Genomic DNA, 20690 nt, shown 5'->3' on the forward strand with positions numbered 1-20690 from the left:
AGAGCAATTTTCCAGTGACAGAAAATACGGAAATAGACTACGCATTCAACAAGTCCAAGATGCCCTTTCCAAATACAAACACAATTCATTTACACAGTAATTTTACAATGGTGATAACAAATTAAAATTGTGGGCAGACAGTGGAGAACCAAATAGATACACAACCCATAGCAGGATCAGCCAAATTAAAGGGAAATTCTTCCACTGTCAAATTCTGAGTAATTAGTGCTTCCATTAGAGGCACAGTTCCAGCTTTAAGCAATTCTAAGTAATTAGTGTTCCTTTATTTTGCCTGGAAGTCCTGACTTCAGCATTCTCTTAGGACATGCATTCTGCTAGCCACACAATGCAGATTAACTCGACTAGAAGGCGATTAGTGCAGGCAGATGAAGATGTAATTTGTCATTCTGTACACATTGCTACTTCTAGCCTGGGATGCAATTTTTATTAACACAGCAGATTGATTCAAACAGAGGCAAAGACACGATTTTGTTCTATCTGTGCCCATCTGATTGCTTAAGAAACAAGCACAGAGATTTGAAAACTGTATGTGACCAAGTGACAAAAAGGGAATAAAGTGCCAGATGACATCTTCCCACACAGCTCCAACCAGCTACAGGAATTCAGGAACTGACTACACACTTAATAATTTAAGATAAATAATTTAAAATGCACAATGGAGGAGATTTTTCTAGACTTATTCATCACATAATGTAAATCCAGGGATGAAAATGCCAGGCTGAGCAGGAAGCAGAGGCTGGTGCGGTGGACAGCACATGGACAAGGCAAGATGTGCTTGCCAGAGGCACTACAGCATTGGCAGTTTGTGGGATAAACTCTCTGGGTCCTCACAATCTTGTCTTTTAAACAGATCTAGCAATACAGATCTCCCAAAAATGAGTGCTCTTGCATTTCCTGGCTGCTGTGAAGATGACTTGTTTGCCAAAACAAACGGCTGAAGATTCTTGAAGAAAAGGTGCAAAGTAAAAAAATGAAATGCAATTAAAGCGTCCTTTTCTATTTGCACTACAACATCAAATATTAGACAACTCTTAGAATATTTCATACTGAGCTCTGATATGCAAGACACAGCACCACCAAGCAGCAGTTTCACTAATCTTTTACCCAATTCAAGACCCCTCTGACCACTGGCAGTACCTACAGCAAAAGGCACATGGCAGGAAGCACCATGTTTTGCTTTCTCTGCCAAACACAACCACAGCAACAATTACCTTCAACTGTAGCTTCTGAATTTTCCATAACTGCAAGAAGCAGAGCCCCAGGACCATGACCTTCCCCCAGCAATCAGTGGGACTGAAGGGAAAGCTGGAATTGCAGCCAAGGAAGAGGAGAGCAGAGCAGGATCTACACCCAGAGGTCCATTACTGTGCTGGTGAGAGGCTCTAACTGTTTTTTTTTTTGCAAATACTACTGTTCACATGGCCTCCAGATTGACAGGCCTTGTGTGCTTTTAATATTATTTCATACAAAATGAAACATGACATTCTTGATCTACAAAGCTTCTCTTCTTACAGATTTGTCAGCATTTGCACATGGTCAGAACTAAGGTCCAGGAAAGGCAAATCTTGCCAAATATGTCATCATAAAATGCTCCCTTATTTTTGCCCAGATCTTACCTTCATCATCTTTTTTACAATTCTTTTCCAAAGTGCAGTTGCAATGTGCTTGTGCTTCTAAGCTAGGAGGTATATTGAGTGCACAATGAGGACTCACATTTTTGTGTGCCAGAGAAATCAAAGTGATGATGTTCAAATGTCTTGAGGGAGAACAAAAATTCTTCTCTGACATCTAACATGCAATGATAAACTCACAAAAAGATACTTTGAAAACTTCATTCCTGAAAAATTCCTATTTTCCCTCATGGAAAGAAACAAATATCAGCTTCTGCTTGGAGGGACAGCAGCTTTTCCCAGCTGCGTATTCTCACATGTAAAATATATGATCCAAATGATCTTTATGAGTTCACTAAATGTCAGGATCACTTCTTTTTATTACAGATCCTTTTCACCAGGTTTCTCACTGGAAGATCAGTGCTATACAGCTCAGAAAGGCTTTGGCTCTGTCTCCTCTGCAGCCTTCATCCAGCTGTGCCCTGAGGCACTGTCAGCAGCTCAATGAAGAACCTGGACACTGCCGCTCAATTCTGCCCCTTCTTGTGCCAAACTCCATCCCAGTTATTCTTTTAGAGGAGGGCATGCTGGTTTCTAGTCTTTTTTGGCTGAAAACATCCTTCTCAGTAAGTCAGAAAGCATAAGTTATTTGTTATTAGTAATACATTTCATACTTTCAAAGATTTGTACTAAGCCATGACGATGAAAGCTGTCAAATCCACTCAAATGCTTCTTATTGGAAAATCAGGCCTGCATATCCACAGATCCTCCCCTCCTTCACCCACCCAAATTAAAGTTGTAATTCCCAAAGACAGCCACTCTTCTACACCACCACACATTTCATATAGTTGTTATTAATAAAGTATGAACAATGTTTGCAGAAACATTAAAGAATCAGGTCAAGAACCCTGTCTGAATACCAGTGTTATTAAATAAGCCAATCATCCAACTTTGAGTAATTAATGTCCTTGGTTTTTACTTGAAAGCCTCACTTTCAGCACATTCATGAGACAAATGTCCCCTGCCAAAAGGAATGAACATGAATTAACTCTTTTGGATGCCAGTTGCAAGAGGAAGAGGAAAATGCAATATTGGCAGGCTGGATACAGCACAGCACTTCTGATTGTAAGCTAATTTTAGCTACAATGTGATGATTTCACCACATATAGTCAAGGATTTGATCTGTTCCCATCTGTGCATTATCTGAGTAGCTAAACAATTGTCCTAATGCATTTGAAAACTTTAAAATATAAAAAGAAAACCAACAGAGCTGATGGCATCTCCAGATCACCGTGTGAAGTACTAATAAGCAACTGTGTTATACAACCTGTGTTCAACAGACTGAAAATGATCTTTCCCAAATTCAAGTGACATCCTTCTGAAGCTGAAAGTGAGAGATTACAGCTGGCTGAGCATGCACTCTACTGTACACTCATTTTAAAAGCTGCCATTGTAAAAGACCCTCCAGGCTTTATGTTGGTTCCTTTGCTCTTCATATTAAGAGCTGCAATGTTCCTCATATTTAACAGTAATTAGAGGGGGAGATGTAGAAAAACTAATGAGAGGGAGAGAGGTTTATTCTTCTAAAGAGGTGAAATAAGATTAATAGCAATACTATGGGCTATATATGTTATTTTTATTTCATCACCTTAAAACATGATAAATATTTTCAATTGGAAAAAATTACGAGTATAAAATTTAGCATTATCTTTACAAATCCTCTACAGCCTCTGTATGTGACATGCTGTCCTTCCCTCCACCAAACAATTATCACACAGAAATACTCTCAGGACAGCAGTTGTAGAACTTGTCTGATGCGCTCACACTTCCCCAGCAGGTTTGGGTCTTCTCCATCAGAACCATCAAATTCCTTCATAAAAGCTTCAGCTTTCTGCACAGTTTTGTCTCGTGCATTGCCCTGAAGCCCTTGCAGATAATCCAGTAAAATGGTGAAATACTTGTCTGGAACCTTGGAAGAAAAAACAAAAGGAAGGAAAAACAGGTTTATTATCTCCCCTCTCAAAATGCATTCACAATCACGTCACAGCATCACCTGAAAGACAATCAGGAGAATGGCACAGGCTTTGGTGTTTGCCAAGGTCCAACTGCAAGTGGAAATCCAAGTGGAAATGTTTCCTGCCAAGGTTCAAGCTGCCAGGAGGATGGATGGAGTCTGGTGAGAGGACTGTCATGTGCTCAGATGGGCAAAGCATCTGAGAGGAAATGCTCAGCAGATGTGGAAACGCTGATCAGCAAATGCAAACACTGCCTGACAGGGAGCCCAAGGCTCTGAGGGTTGGTGGAAGAAAAAACAAAACACATTAGCCAAACCCTCCTTTTGGAAACACACATGTAAATCTCACTAAATTCAGTGAGAATTGCATGCATATGTCTGAGGGAAGAATTTTGCCGGAATTTCCCTCACCCTTACTCAAAAATTGTTTGCTAAGATGAGATACCACCCACCATTGCACACTTTGACAGAATGCTTATACAAAGGACTAGAATTTAATTTGAAAAACAAACTCAAATTCAGACATATGGAAATAATTTTTAAATCATGCTGACTAAAACTGATAGGCTCTACCAACATGTCTAACATTAAAAGCACTTTAGTCATCTACAGTTGCATTATCCACATTTCACTCCCTTTCTAATTAACTAGTCAGAGATTAAGTTTTAGCTTATCTGGTACAACATACAATTTAAATGATCATTATATTAATCTTGACAATAATTTAGCAAGGACTTTGGAAGGATTTATTCAGTACTTCATACTGAAGTACTTTCAAAAGGAATATGTGAACAGACCTACGCTGATCTCAACTTCATGTTGTGTATCTGTGGAGCAGGTTTCAGCCAATAACAGGATATTTTTTGCTGTGAATCATGAGATGTTAAAATGATCTCACCCTGCAAATATGTTTCTCCATGTTTAACTTTACACATATAACTTGACATGAGTTAAGTTAAACACATACGTAAGTATTTAAAGGATTCGAGAGTAATTATTCGAGGGCGGTTTCGATTCTGCAAAGTATCAACATTTCAGAGAAGACAGAGCTTCAACAGACACTTAATTTACAACTTATTTCTCCTTGGACATTTGGCAGCCGAACTTTGATCACTAAAACTTCTATCACTCCAAAAGAAGAGGAAGAAAGAATATTCCAACACTGCCTTCATCAATCAGGGGTATTACAAAGTAATAAATCAAAACTTAAGTCTGCATTCAGCCTCGTAACTTGTACACTATGGAAAAACTTCTAATTCTTCACACAAACACTCTTGCATTAAAGAAACAATTCAGCTACAAAAGAAATATTAATTTTACAATGACTAACACTGAAATGGATGATATATGAAGCGTTGTTATACTATACAAATCAAACACAGTGAAAAATATCTATATTTTTGAAAGTTTTCACTCACAATAAGCTGGCACTAATAACAGATGAACTCATTTAGACACGAACAATTCCAGTGTGACAGTGTTCCTTTAATGCAGATACTCAGTACTGAGCTTTTAAAGTCAGTAACATTTCCCCATTTCAAACCTTGGCCAAATTATCTCTGTAATTTACAACTCTTGTTCTCAGAGCTCATAGCATAGGCATAGACATACCTATGCAAGCACAGTTATTATTATATCATTTAAGCAAACTGCTTGAGGGGGCAATTGAAAGGCTGCTCTAAATTTAGAAATCCTAAGTGTGCAGACTTAACATGAGGCTGCCTGAAGCCTAAAAATCATTTAGCATTTGGCCCTAAGAGTGTCCTGGTGTTCAAAAAGTCTGATTTCTTTTCCTTTAACATAACACTGCTCTGAGGTTTATTTCATCAGGAGCTCACAACACAGCACCCCGTGGGCAAGGTAAGATCATATTTCCTCCTGACTTACACAGACAGCAGAGCCATTGCAAGGACTGGAACACACAAAGAAAGTTAATGAAATCCAAATTTGAATTCTTCAAATACAGTAGTACAAAAGCAGTAATTTCAGGGGTCTTGGTGAGGTTTTCCAAGGAGGAACACAATCCCTCTTCCAAGGTCAGTTCAAGGCTGGTTTGAAATTGGAGATCAAGATCTCCCAGCATGGCTCTGGAAGTCAAAGCCAGGCTTATGGGATTTTGTTATTATTCCTTTGTTAAACTGTTTTGACCTTTTTCTTGTTTCTTTTTCTCTCTCACACACCAATCTTGTCTCTGTCCTAACTTCCTAATATACACTGGAGTTGATTAATATGGAAATAATCCCAAGTGAAATAATTCCTGTCTTTGGGAAAAGCAGGGAAACACCAGGAAAGAGTACCAGGAAAAGAACAGTTCTCACTTTTAAATTATCCTCTGTATTTTCAGACCTGGAGACTGCAGACACCCACATATTTTGCAAAGCAAACACAGACACCAGCAGAGAGAGGCTCAGCTCATTGCTGCCAGGCTGCATTTTTGGGACACCTTCCAAGGAAACTTCAGCCACCCCACCACACCCTGAAATCCAAAAGCTGAAGACTGATCTAGTAACTTCCTAAAAATGCTGTGCCAGATGATAAAGACCAACAAATAACCTAGTGTTTATTTAATCCTGGGTGCTGGAGAAGTGTGCACACCATAGGTACACAGGCCTGGCTTGGAAGCTGTCAGCCAGCCACCAGATGGATTTTAAAGGAGCTTAAAACACCATTTATCCTGCAAATTTTAAAACCTCAACTTATTTCTTAGAGAAAGAGGCCTATCAGTACAGGAAACTCAATTCAGGCCTTTGCATGGCTCTTCAGTAGGCATCCAAGTGACACCATAAGATCAAAGATGTGGCTTAGGAAGGAAAGAAACTTCTGTCTCCTTTTGTACTTTAGTCATGCTTGGATTACCAACAGATTTCATTCTGTAATGGACAGGAAGTTGAATTTGGGTATAAAAAATATTCAAAAGAAGCTGGGTGTGCCCTCCCTATGGTCCTGATGAAGAAAGAGACTTCATCATATGCTTAATTATAAGCACTTGAGCAGTTCTAGTAAATTCACTGAATCTGGATGCAGATGTTAAGCATTCTCTGAAGCTCATATTCAATGCTCCTCTGATTATTAAACTACAAAATATGTGAATTTAAATAAATCAGAGCACTTCCATCAGAATTCTAAGAAAAAGGAAGTTTCATTTCAGTGTTGAGAAATAAGGAGTTAAACTGTGTTTCGATACATAAAACAAATGCTACTTACAGTTCATTGTGTCCCAGCATATTTCAACACAAAACCAAAGTAAACAGGTAAGAAAAGTAAAAACATCCTTCTGCCTGCCAAACAATTTCTAGGTAGCTGTGAAGAGCATACACTGATTTTGAAAGGTTGATAAGGACTTTAAAGAGACTTTAAAAACAGATGATAGAGCAAATAACCCAGAACCCAAATTCAAATTTGTATTCTGCAACCCATCTTGCTAAAGTATTTACACCATGTGAACATTTTGGCCTTCATGAAACTCTGTTGTTAATTATCTGGCTGTCTAAATAGGTAACACCCAATGTCAGGTGATTGGCTTTAGAGCTGCTGACTAATTTAGGTCAGGACAATTGGTATGAGTAAATGTTCAAGTGTACACAAAAAAAATCAGCAAAACTTAACTGAATGTCAACAAAATGAACCAACAAGTGAAGCACTGTGCAAATGGGCAGAGGTTTGTTCTATTGCACAACAAAATTAATGACCTGACACCCTCATTTGATACCACAATGGTCAGATACTTATAGGAAATCCAATGTGTGTTGTTTCTTAAGTTATGAAATGAACAGATTTCAGTATGGATTCAAGCCTGGCTTCTGGTTATACTTTATGCTTTTCACAATCAACATCAGGTTTCACTTATATTTAAATGAGAGAGCTATTTTAACATCTTGGCAATATGGTTGTACATCTTCCATGGAGCCCAGAGATATCTGAAACAATATGAGAGCTGTGGTTTGCAGTATTGGGTTCCACATTGGGAAATTCAGACTAAGGATATGACTCAAATTCTCAGCAAACCCCAGATTTAAATAAATCATGAATCTGCTCTCTTTATGCTTGCTATATATCAAGTATAAAAATCTAGCATGCACAGGACAATGATCACCAACAAAATAAAAAGATCAGTGACAAGCAATTAAAATGGTTCAGCATCTTGGCTAAAAACAAAGTAATTTGTAAGTTACTAAAAAATTATGAGACAAGTGCATGGCTAGTACTAGGAAGTTTTGGTTAATAAAGAAAAGCCATAACTAATGTATGTAAGCCTGTATCATATTTGTTCTGAGACAAAGCAGAATCAATACAAACCTTCTCTTTATCATACATGTGCAGGAGAAGCCATGTCTGTCTTGTCTTCTGAAACTTCCATTCTTCTGGGTTTTTAGACCAGCTGTAGAAAATTAGGGAAAAAATTGTTTAAATGGAATATTGTGATATCAAAACATTCCTTATTTAGAAAATATTCCCTACAAGGCTTCCAAGTGACTTTGTATGCCTGACACAGAGTGTCATGGCACTGTGGGACACAGACACTGGCACACATTTTGTACTGGGCCACCTGGCTTCTCTGCAAAAACTTATAGGAGACATTACAGACAAGAAGGTTAGAAATTTTCTTCAGAAAGCACTGACTCCTTGAAGTTAAATATCAAATCCCACCCCTCAGCTTTGGCCAGGCCTTTATGACCGGTCACTGCCCTCATTTGACCAGGACAATGGAGCACCCCAAATCCTTACCCCTGCTGCAGGGCTAACTGAGAATTTGGGGAGGTGCAGGGGACAAGAATCAAGCTTGGGTTTCAGAAAGTTGCTGTTTCACAATTAATTGAAATTTATATGAAATTAAGCAGCCTCTGAAGGACTGGCAGGAGGGATTTGTGCTACAATGGTCACCTCAGCAATGGCTGCAGCCCATACAGATGGCTGCTCTAAACAGACAAAATTCATCCTTCAGCAGCAAACGTTTTAAGGCTTGGGCTTGTCTAAATCATGACTTAAATATTTATATTTATAGGCTAGAAAAATGGGTTTTTTATGTCTCTCTCTCTCTCATGAAGAATACTCAATACTGTTAAAAGTGAGAGGCTGAACAAATGATTAACATCTGCAAATGTTTGTTGGCTGTTTGGCAAACACATTTTCAATATACAAAATTTGTTTTTAAAGCTGGTATATTTTGGTTTAGATAAAGGCATTTATTTCTATTAAAAAATGAGCAAACCAGTAAATCTATCTATAAAGTGAAGACTACTTTTTAAAATAATGTGTTTGAAAATTAGTATTGTAACATCTACAAAATCTGACAGCACACTAAGGTATCATTTGAAAAGAAAGAAAAAAAAGTAAGGAGAAAACCCAGAAACTTTCACATTTATTTGATTTTTCTCTAAAGAAAAGTAGGTCTCCAGAGGGTAGCATGCAAGATGCCATTAATGTTCCAGCTTGTTTTACACAGCAATAGAGAGCACAGAAATCAGTTGAAAAGCCAGCTGGGTATGAGAATTAGTATTGTTTAAACACTGTCAAGTCTAATAAAGCAAAAGAGTCCTCATCGTTGGTGAATGCTGCACCAGCAGATACATTGTTCAGTCAATTCAATGAAAGAGAAAAAAAAATGAGACCACAAATTTGTATAGAAAGATTTCATGGAAGCCTCTGAAGAAAACCTAAAGAGAAATTATTGTCTTGATGTTCAAATTCAGAATAAAGAAAAAGAATCACAGTTCATTAAGGTTATCATCAGCTAAATATATTAAAATAGGTTATAACAAAAATGTAAGGTAAAAATCAGACCACTAACAGTAAATCAGGAAGGACAGACAACACCAATAACCACAATATATCATCCTTCATGTGCTCGAGCTAAATTCTACAGATGAGCTGAGTTAGAGGCATCTTTTGGAATAATAATATAGTAGCCAAATAAGTTGGCAGAAGTCTTCAAAACAGATATTGCACAAAAGCAGGAGGCCAAAAAGCTGACTGATACAAGTTATAGAATTAAATGAAAAACTATTATTATGGTGAAACCATCCCTCCTCCAATCAACCCCAGCCTAGAACCCAAAGTCCTTGTAAATGAAAAACATACACATAACCCTTGGTGTCTTTGCAGACAGGTGCCCAGCTGGACAACAAATGACACCACATGAAGTGTGAAGAGCCAACAGAGAATGAAGTAAAAATGGCTTTTCTTGTAGGTGCAGTTTGTGGGGCCAACAGCAACCTGCTCACCTGTACCCACTGATTCTGTTTGCCAGGCAAACACAGCAGCTCCTGACAGAGAAACTGGGACTTCTGCAGTAAGTCCTTCAAAACAAACAAAATAAAGCAATGCCAGTGCTTTTTTAGGCTATTATTTTATGAGGCTCATCCTCAAGAAGAAGAAGGTAAGTTTAGAATTCTTTTCTACATAAATAAAGCCTGGAAACAGTTCTCATTACAGTCTTTGCAAGGTGACAAGAACAAGCTGAGTGACAGATCTGTGACTTCATCCCAGGAAAACAGTTCCTCTCTAATGAAAACCTTTAACATATGTTTGTATTTCTCTAAACTATTCTATGTATTTCAACATTTGTGGTGATATCCATTGGTTGGACACACCACAGAGTACTCTGAATCTTCTACTCTGCTAATTTTATGTTTCTATCACAGTATCACCTGAGTACTGTTGGCACTGAAACTTAAAAAATACAGCCTGATTTCACTTAATCTCCTATAAAACTATAGGATGTTAAAATATCTTTATTACCTAGTTTATAAACAACTGAGACCAACAAATGAGTGCACTATGAGGTTAATTGCTCTTATTAACCTATTACCAAAACCATATGCTCTCTTCTACAAGTTAAGGAGAGTTGTTGTACTCCTGCATCCAAGACTCCATATGGACTTTAATTCCTGTGAATTCTCTTGCAGAAACAAACAAAAGTTTTAGTTTGTCTTCCTGAAAGTTTCTGCTCTATATACACCACAGTAATTCATATAAACAACAAATACTTGAACATAATCAACTGCAGAAAGTGCATTTGTGTCCATTATAGCACCAGAGCCTCACAAGGCATTTCTTTTGTTTTGTGATCTGTCCTATTAGAATTAAACACTACGTTATTAAAACAAGAAGAAATAGTATTTTCCTTAAAAGCTATAGGTGTATTCCTATTTTCAGAAAGCACTCCAAAGTTTTTAACTGATCCTCCAACCATGGTTGTATCAACAATGCCTGTTTCTTCCCTTTCAGGAAAATGGTCCTTCTCTTGACCCAAGCTCCTATCAAACTGTGGGCAAAACACTCCTGATAATGGGTGCACAATCTCTAATGCAGATAACATGACAGCTGCTCCCCCAACAGTTATTAAAATAAAACTTTTCCACTGATTGTTATGATTATGGCAGCTTTTTTCTACTCCTGTGACAGCTTTAAAATCTATGGAAAGGAATCACTCCCTGACGAAGTGAGAGGAACACCTCCTGTTATCAGGATGACATCATTAGTACATTTTTAGAAATGCTCAACTTCTAAACCAGAAAACTTCAACCCTTATAACACAAGAGAGATTTCGTTTTGCTGTTTACATGCAGATAAGCTTCCTTGACATACTACAGCAGGAAAAAAGGCTTTTCCTTTGAGTGATCAAATATACAGAGCAAAACCAACCACATTACAGTTAAACCCCTTCTTTTTACAGACAATTGCAACCTCTTTCAGTTTGAATTCATATGGTAGCTTTTGGAATGATCTGTGTCAGGATCTAGTACAAATTATGGAATTGGTTGAAAAATATACATGTGTAAAACATGTATTATTCCAGGGTGCCTCGCACTAATTTTCAATATATTGTACAAACACTAATTGCCTTCTTTGCACAGCTAATGTTTGAATCTTTCTCATGAGCTCCAGCTCATTGAAAAAGCACTTTGGTTGACTTTAGTTAAAGAGAACTTAAATGTTTGTGCAAATGATCTTCCTAAATGGCTTTGAAATTGAATAGACAGAGGAAATGAATCAAATAAATCAAGCAGCTTAGGAAATTTTACATTTGGGCATTTGTTTTTTAGCAGGAGAGTCTCATGTAGAAAAACTGCCCAAGATTCTCACTGGTCTATCTCATAAATGATTTTTAGTGTGTCTACAGTCATCTCCCATAAATCTACTCCCAAAACATGGGAATTCAGGCAGTGCAAGGAGGCAAACAGAAGGCAACTGGAGTGTGCAGGGCAGAGCTCTCGCTGGGGTGTCCCGGGAGAAGGAGATGGGGAAAGGAAAGCAGGCAAATTGGTTCCAGAAACACAGTATGAAAAAAACATCATTGTTACAAATTGGATTCAGGAAGTCAACACAATGCATCTGCTGAGACTACTGGCCAGGACAAAACTCCACAGAGCTGTCACAACCAGCAAATAATCACTGAGTGCAGAAAAGCTCAGGGCTGAGAATCAACCATTTTAGTGATTCCACTTGAAAAAATTATTGGGTGGGAGAAAAGTCTCCAGAAACCAGAAAGACAGACAAGGATGTGACTGCTGACACCTTCCAGAGCACATGAGAGCTGTGTGCCAGATGCAAGGACACCTCACCTACATCCACTGCTCCAGATGAGTGCCCCTGGCAGTGCAGCCCACCCTGGGGACACCTTTCAGCCTCAGTATCTATCCAAGGAAAAGCAGATTGCCATCAAATTTGGATTTCTCCAGCATACAGCCGAGGTTTAGCTGAATGGGAATTAACCTGAAAGTTTTCTCCAGCCCTGAGGAGTACTCAGAGCACAGGCTCCTGCAGTTCTCCTGTGATTTATCCCATGTCTGACATCCCCAAGCTTCCCTCAAAGCAGGGACAGAGCCACGGGTGTGGCCCATTGCACCAAGGTCAGAGCTCCACTGAAAAGATCTATGGAAAACATTAAAAGCATCAACAGCACCACACAGAAATGGTCATATTCTTCTTTTGGGTACTTTTCTGTTTTGAGACACAGATTCACCACTCTGCAAATTGTCCTTAAGGATCACCTGTGTCCTTTCACCCCAAGGGAGGATGAACAAGAGTTATAGCACATGATTAAGGCTTGCAGGAATCAAGTTAGACCCTTTATTCCCCAAACTCCCTGCAAACAGCATCATTCCTGAGCTCACCACCCTACCCATAAAATGTGGATAACAGGTGTTTCCTCAATAAAGAACAACCATACTCCAAAAAATTCCCTTCAAGATATTTAAAGCCTTGCTGAAACCCTTGGCACTCAAGGGATGTGCTGGAATATTTCACAGTGCAATGCACACAATTGCAGCCTCTTTAAAAAACCCCATGCACTGGTGTTAAAGACAACTCACTGCCCTTATAAGGCCTGAATTTGGAAACTCTGAATGCTGTTATCAGGGCAGTCCAGAGGTGAGCCCAATGCACATATGGCCAACAGGTGAGCAGGGAATGCTGCACCTCAAAGAGGCTCCCTGGAACCCCTGGAAGCAGCACAGAGGGAGCAAAAATTTGGCATAAGCTCAGTCTTGTGGGAGAAGAGCCATTTTATGGATGGAGGTTTTATATGGATATATAAAAAATATATGGATGTGGATGGAAGTTTAACACATGCCCTTATAGAGCATATAGTGAAGTAGGAATAATAATTTTTTCTCCAGTTACAACACGTACAATTATTTAAAGGGAAATGTAAAAGTGTTTATTTTTATTGGGGGTATTCAGAGTTTCTTCTGTTTCTCTCAGGGGTATTTAAAATGGATTTACTTTTACAAATATGTTTTTTGAATGTCTCGTGCTCCACACAAAACTGCATGCCCAGAAAGCTGCCTCATGGAGAACTTCATTGCTCAACCCAATGTAAGAAGAAATCTCAGTTCAAGAGTGTGTGATGCTGATTGCTCTCATTTGGAAAGAACAGCCAAAATTTAAATTCTACATAGATTTTCTGAGACTGGACTGGAATGGCTGTAGTTAAAATCCTGGAAGCACAGACCTGTGGTAAGACCCAATATTAGGCATAAGAGACAACTATAGCCTTTAACTGTGCTTTTCTCATGTTATGGATGAATCTGTTTATGCCCCAACTCCAACCCCTAGAGAAAGTTAATATATTTATGCTGATATTCTCAAATCCAGTTTGGAATCTAACTAAATTATGACTCAGATAAAGGTTTTTCTTATTTTCCTGGAAGAAAGAAAAGACACTAATGGAGCTCGTTTGCCAAAAGAAAACTTTCTAAAATTGTCAACAGATTTTAGAATCAGTGCCACATTTTTGGTTGAAAATCCTGGCACCATTTTTCAATCTGTGGTTTAAAAACATTTTTTAATATATTCTTCCATCTGGTTCAGACACAGTATAATGACTATAGACTTGTGAAAAGGGAAGGGGAGGAAGCTCTTTTTAAATTTAGGAATCACACATGCAGGAAAAAATAAATGTGCTTTTAAGTGTCCCATTTTTGTCCTGATGTCCAGTATTAGGACAGATTGCATCTGTACAGCAAACAGGTCACAGGATTTTCTTAGAAAGTATTTATAGAGTGAAAGGAAGGGGCCTTTGTGCCATAAAGCCAAGTTTGATTAGATCTACATAAAATATTTATCAGAGCTTATCTTTTATTGCATGTACTTTTATCACTTGCCATTATTTGTGAGGTTTTATATTATGTTTGCATCCTGCAGCTTCAGCCAAGCTCAAAATCCTCTTCCTCCCCCACCACAGGCTCTGCTCAAACGCAACATGAGACATTCCCTTGAAGAGCTTCAAGTATAAACAGATGAGACAGATGATTGGTGGGAAGAAAAGTTGACCCAGAAAATTGTAACAATGCCTCAAAACCATGCAGCAGATCGTGAGGAGAGCTCCTGTCTGGTACATCTGGTACAAGTGAGGTGCCTCCCTGGGATTCAGCTTCTCACAGGCACCAACCCACCTGCAAATGCCAACAGCATTCAACCTTTGCAATTTCTTTAAAAATTATTTTCCTGATATAGTTATTTAGTTGCTGGTATCCATATTAGCCCACCTGCAGCAAAACTGCATTTTGATTTGAAAAAGAAATATATAGCAGTAATAACATGTTGAGAACTTGCTGCTTTTTTTCAGTAATAACAAAAAGGTCAGGCTTGAAAGCCCACAGCTACCATTACTGTATTTCTAAGCTAAATGTGCTTTTTATTTTACATATAAAAAGAACACAAAGCAGGAATTGAATTATCACAGAAGAAGAATAAAAAATAGAATTTGAGCTCTTCACAGCCAATCTGTTCTGCTCCTGCAAGGAATATACAACCAAGTGCTATCCCAAAGTCCCATCTCCTCTCCAGATGTCCATCTTTTCTTGCACTTAATTCTGGTCACACTGATTCCTGCACCAGAAATAAGGGAAAGGGAAAATGAAAACAACTGTTATGGCTCCCTCCCATGAAGAACATCCTGGGGGGTACGACCAGATAAAGAGGGCCCCACACTCTGTATGAAAATCATGTACGGAGCCAGCTGCACGTAAAATCCTTTCCAAAAGTTGGCACAAGTCCATTTATATAAATGCTTTCTGAAGATCAGATGAGCGATATGCTACCAGACTCAGAGAAAACAAATATGGTCAATTCTCTCCTTGCTTACTGTTACACCAAAAAATGTCTAATTGTGGTAGAGAGCACTCCTGCAAAGGCACAGATTCAAGATGAGGAGATCATTTTTGTTGCTTTTTAAATTTTAAATCAGCTTCTAAAACTTTAAATGTCCAAACAAATAACAAAATAAAACAAAAAAGTACACCATGAAAAAAAAAACACACCAAAAACCACAACAAAACCCACAAAAAACCCACCCAAACTTTTGTGTTTTATGAATAAAACACAAGAAATGTATGAAAGTGTCATGCTTTTCCATGTAGCAATGCTAAAAATAGTGCTGGAAGAGAAAAAATCTTGATGTGAAACTTCATCTGTGAAAACTTTTAAGGAGGGATGAAGAAATGGCCACTTGGAGGAGGATTTGGATACTGAAGTTGGCTGATTGGTTTTGCTCTGAACCAGCCAGCACACCCAGAACCAATTCAGTGCTCATTACACTGAGCTGAAGGTTGGTGTTCCTGCGCTGTGCACAGGCTGTTTCAGGAAGCCCTGAGGCTGCAAAGGGATGCTGGCACCCTGGGAAGGTGCCTCATCCAGCTGGGCCTCTGAGCAGCAGCACTGCTGAAAATGGGCTGCCCTTCTGTACCCAGATGTCTTCAATTTGCCAGGTTGAGTGTTTCTGTGTGGTTTTTCCCTTTGCAAAAGCCTAAGGGATTTCCACAGCCAAGGGATTTCTGCAGTTTCAAAGTCCAGAACAGCATTTCACTGTAACAATGCTCTGGTTCTAAGGAGATGCCAAATGCTGACCTGCACCACATCCCAGAACCAGGCACATCTCTCCTTGCTGCCTCAGCATCCAGCAGATCTAGTCCCAGCTGGCCTCTCCTCCCCACAAGATTCAAATCCTCTTCCTGCACCTTTCCCAGTGGTGTTTCCCCAGGTTTTTGAGGAACAGAAGCTGCTCAGAGGGTGGACCATGGTCACCTCTGGGGGATGAAACCCAGCCCAGCAGTCTGGAGGATGGCCAGGCAGGATGGGTGCCAGCAGCATCTGTGAACAGACACCACCAGTGTCCCCTCCTTGCCTGACAGCCCTGACAAAGAGCTGGCCTCAAATCAATCCCATCCCTTGTGGTATCCAGGGACTCCCTCATGCACCTTCCAGGAAAGGGGAAATTCCCCCCTCAAATGGAAGCTGAACCTTGAGCCTGTGGTTCTTCTACAGAGCTGGCTTGTTCTGATGGCAATGTCAAACCGTCAGAACTCTCAAGCTGTCAAATACTGGACTGTCAAATTCCTACTGAGCCCCTTTACTGAAGTGAGTTCTATTAGGACGGTCTTGAAGAACTGCTATTTATCAATTTGGATACCAGCCCTTGATGCACTGTTGCAGAAATTACATTTGCAAGTTTTTTTTATTCTAAATGAAATCCAAGTATTTTTGTTGCTGGCTAGTTAAGCAAAGTTCATTTTTGCTGCAGAAAATGTAGCCCACTTCAAATAACCCATCCCACAAGTGGCTCGGCTCTTACAGTGCATCTGAGAAGTACCCCATTTGGAGTTATTCTGGACCAACAAGAACATATATAGAAACTTTTGAAAAAAACCAAACCAAAAAGACATGTCAGCCATCCTTGTCATTTTTTACATCCCAGCCTGGACATCCCAGAGCTGCATTCATCAGAAGTATGGCAGAGGTGGATGGAGTGCTGCAGACCCCATGGCCTCTGAATTTCTCAGGCTGTAACCTTACAGAATGACTTTTCTTTTTGCAGAAGAGCTCTACAAAGGGACAATATCAAGATCAACCTAGAAGTGTTCAGCACTTCACAGCCCACTCACATTTTTTTGATTAGCTGAGATATTCAGCTATCTCTCACTGCATAATAAAATCTGCTGTCACACCAAGGTGTTCAGGGCAGTGTAAGATTCCTCCCTTCTAATATCCTATGATATGTGTTGCACTGCTAAGATTTCAATTCATGTATTCTTAAAGAAATTGATCTGCCAATTACTGCCTCCTGCAGATGGCTCTCATTCCAATTCAATTTCATTCATATAAAAGTAATTACTGATACCTTTTTAGGCATCATCCTATTAATAAATGGGTGAAGGAGGAGACAAGTTTTATTAAAGAACTAGTTTTATTATTTCAAAAATATTTCTTGTTATTCTAACTCTGGTTAGGAAGCCTTGACAGCTCCCTGGAGCTAATTGATTAATAAGCATTGCCAACTGCATTTTAAATTTTAATTCTGGCTTTGGCTGACTAGTCTAAATGATTCCCTAGAGCTACGAAACTCCTCACCACTACTATGAGTATTTGGGCACTGGATGAATAGTTTGAATGTGTTTGAGGAAGTGAGTAGCAGTGTTAATTCTCCCAGATCTGAATTTTATGGCACAGAGAAAACATAAAAACTCCCTTCTGTGCCTCTGCCATGTCAAGAAGCTAATCTGAATGGAGGAAGATGGGTGAGCACAAAATGCCTTTTTTAAAAGCCAGAAGGAGGGTTAAGGATGGGATGCCTGGGCTTGGAGCCAGGATTGAAGCAGGGACTTTGGAGAGCCAGGGGAGAGCAGACTTCAGAAGCTGGGAGAAAAAGCTGTGCCTCACACTCCTTCAATGCATCCTCCCTGCAAATGAAATATTCCCAAAATAAAGCAAATAACCCCTGCCATCTGCTTTTAGTTAAAAAATATCAAGAGGTTGTTTGCTGTAATACTTGTATGTGAAATGGATTATTTTAATTATTCTGGTTTTATTTGACCTGAACACTGCCAAATTCTCCCCCAAAGACAAATGGAAAAGATCAAAGTGCCTGTGTGAGGTTTTGAGCACTTCAGTGAGGAGTGATGATGTCTCCTTACTATCAGAATACAGTCCTGAAGCAGACTGGTCTGTTTTTAAAGACTTTTGAATCTCCCTTATATATCTCACAAGGTTTCTGAAAGTAATACAAGATGAAATAATATATTAAAGCTGCTTAACTATTCAATTAGATGCAATCTCTTTTGTATAATACTATGGAAAGATGAAAGCTGCATGTCAGCGATAAATATCTAATGCCTACATTTAATAAACTGTTAAGAAAATTCATTTATACTAAATTTTATTTTACTGGAAATGAGTTATTAAAAAAGGAGACATTAATTTTTCTTAACCAGGTTTGGAAATCAAGATGCTATTTTACAGGAAAGAGAATCAGACAAAGAAACCTTAACTATTTTTATCTGAGTATTCATGGATTTAATACATGTACTCTAATTTTCCCCATCTAAGGAAGCACTTTACAGTCCAGCAGTTAAGTACTGCTAATACAACTAATAATTGTGGCAATATATAGGTGAAAAATTGCAGAAGTTTTAACCCTCCTATTGATAAAATTATCAGTAAATAAAAGCAAAGATGAGATGCTGCTCATCTTTTGCAGAACAAAATCCATGCAACCTTCACTTTCAAAAGAAGGAATTGAGAAAAACCCTGCAGATCTGTTGGGAGCAGACATTGGTACAGGGCCAAAGAAAACAGAGCCTGTGCTCAGATGAGAAGAAAGTTAAGTCTTCTTTCCCTCATCTCACTTCTCTGGAAGGAGACCTTTGGACAGTACAGGGACTTTGGTGAGTCACAAACTTCATCACTGTTTAATTTATCACCTGAAAAATGGGGTAACAGAACACTTTCTCAAAAGCTGTCATAACGAGAGTAAATAAATCAATGTCAAAATACTTCTCATTTATTTATCAAAACACAGTTGTGATCTGCTATCAGGAAAGGTATGATGGAAAAGCAAATTATCATTACTATGGTGGGGAGAAAATTGAGACAGTATGTTTAAAAAAACATACAAAAATCTCTTTAAAGATGGGGCTGAGCAGTCAGGTATTTTTCAGTTGATGCAGTAAATGATAGATGCCAGATGAAAGGATTTGTGAATTCATGTTAATGATGTTATTAAATACACTATTTCCATATGAGAATGTTTGAACAAAATGCCCAAGTAAATATTTTGACAGCTTTGTTTCACACTGAAAAAATGGTAGAAGTGCAAAGAGACAGAAGGCTCCAAAGTAAATCACTCTGCAGCTTTTACTGAAATATGCTTTGAGAGGTGTACTTGTGACCTTCCATAAAATTAATTCAAAGATTTAAAAATACAAATAATTTGATTTAGAGCCATAAAGCAGGATTAGAGTTCCCTATTCCATTTTTTTCTTTTGTTAAATATAATGACCATTTATGGTTATGGAAATTAGTAAAGAAATCTCTTTCCCCTGCATAACCTAAATGGGACAATGAGCAGATTCTGAAAGATGGAAGAGCTACTGACTCCAACTGAGGAAATTTTGCCATGGGCCTGAGCTTCCCTTTCCTTCTCCACTCAAGCCATACATTAGTGCTTATCAAAGGGGTAAGGAAGCTACTCCAAACCCATTCCCTATAGGAAGAACTTCATCCAGGATAATATTAATAACTAAGCCATAAAAAGTTTGGTTCAGGGAAGGCTGTGTTAGTCCAGCTGCTCTTCCAAAGCTCAGCTGAATGAGTTGCATCATAAGCATTTACTAATTTGGCTGGAAAATCATGCAACCATTGATGTTTCTCAGAACCTATTTCTGAATGAGTTGAAAATACCACGGAACTGCTTGCAAAATCTCCGAACTTCCAGGTATAAACTAAGCATAAAAGTCTTAGAACCTGACTTCTCAGAATCTCCCAAAGACCTATTTTGTCTCTAGGAACCAGAGCTGCTTATTCAACAAGCTGGATATGGCAAAATACATTAAAAAATATCTGTAAGTACCTAGGATCTTCATAATTCAATCCACAACTGTGGAGAGGACTTGCTAGAGATTATTAGAATGAAATTATTTTACACAGGAATTCTGTCCATCTGGAGCATTTCCAGGATAGTATTACAGATACCCAGAATATATTGCTAAGGTTTGTTTTCTTCCCAGAAATTCTTGGCAAAAATAGCTAAGATTGGCTCTGAGCCACTTAAAAGGGGGGTTGTTGTTGATGTCCTTTCTTTTTGTTGCTGTTTTTAGACTGTTTAGTAAATGATATTATTTGTCAGCATTACCTTGAACTGACAAGTTTATCTTCAGCAGCAGCTCAAGAAGCCTCAGTGCCCTCTCTGGCTTAGAAGTGTTGTCATTTATAAATCAGCAACATGCAGTGCCTCTCATCTGCAGAGAGCCACAGCTTCTTCATTCAGCCTCATCTGAGTGTTAACCTGGTTATTCAGTTTCCAGAGCCAAGTATTCCTGCACAAGCACTGTCTGCTGTTCAGTGCCAGTGCAGGCATCTCTTCACCATCTGCATTGCAAAATTGGATTTGAATGGAAGATCTTTCTTTTGGTGAGCACTCTTCACACAGAGTCTGGCTCACTCACTCTGGAGAGCTGTATTATTTATAAGTGGAAAAAGACCAGAGATAGAGATAAGGAACAGCAATCTGCATGATCTCACTAAATTAAGAGCAAAATATTCATGTG

General features: G+C 38.7%; 1 protein-coding gene across 4 annotated transcripts in view; it reads right to left on the reverse strand.

The window, feature by feature from the left end:
- Positions 1–2479: 2479 nt before the first annotated feature.
- C14H7orf50 (chromosome 14 C7orf50 homolog) overlaps positions 2480–20690 on the reverse strand; it is a 120330-nt gene continuing 102119 nt past the window's right edge. Inside the window, exons 4-5 of one of the 4 annotated variants that reach the window (XM_064726115.1) lie at positions 7942–8023; positions 2480–3600 (exon numbers count right to left, since the gene is read on the reverse strand). In XM_064726115.1, coding sequence (XP_064582185.1) covers positions 3418–3600; positions 7942–8023 — 265 coding nt within the window. In that variant the 3' untranslated portion in view covers positions 2480–3417. The remainder of the gene's footprint in view (positions 3601–7941; positions 8024–20690) is intronic. The other 3 variants (XM_064726116.1, XM_064726113.1, XM_064726114.1) reach the window with 3 other exon arrangements.

Source organism: Zonotrichia leucophrys, chromosome 14, assembly GCF_028769735.1.
Source record: "Zonotrichia leucophrys gambelii isolate GWCS_2022_RI chromosome 14, RI_Zleu_2.0, whole genome shotgun sequence".
Taxonomy (NCBI): domain Eukaryota; kingdom Metazoa; phylum Chordata; class Aves; order Passeriformes; family Passerellidae; genus Zonotrichia; species Zonotrichia leucophrys.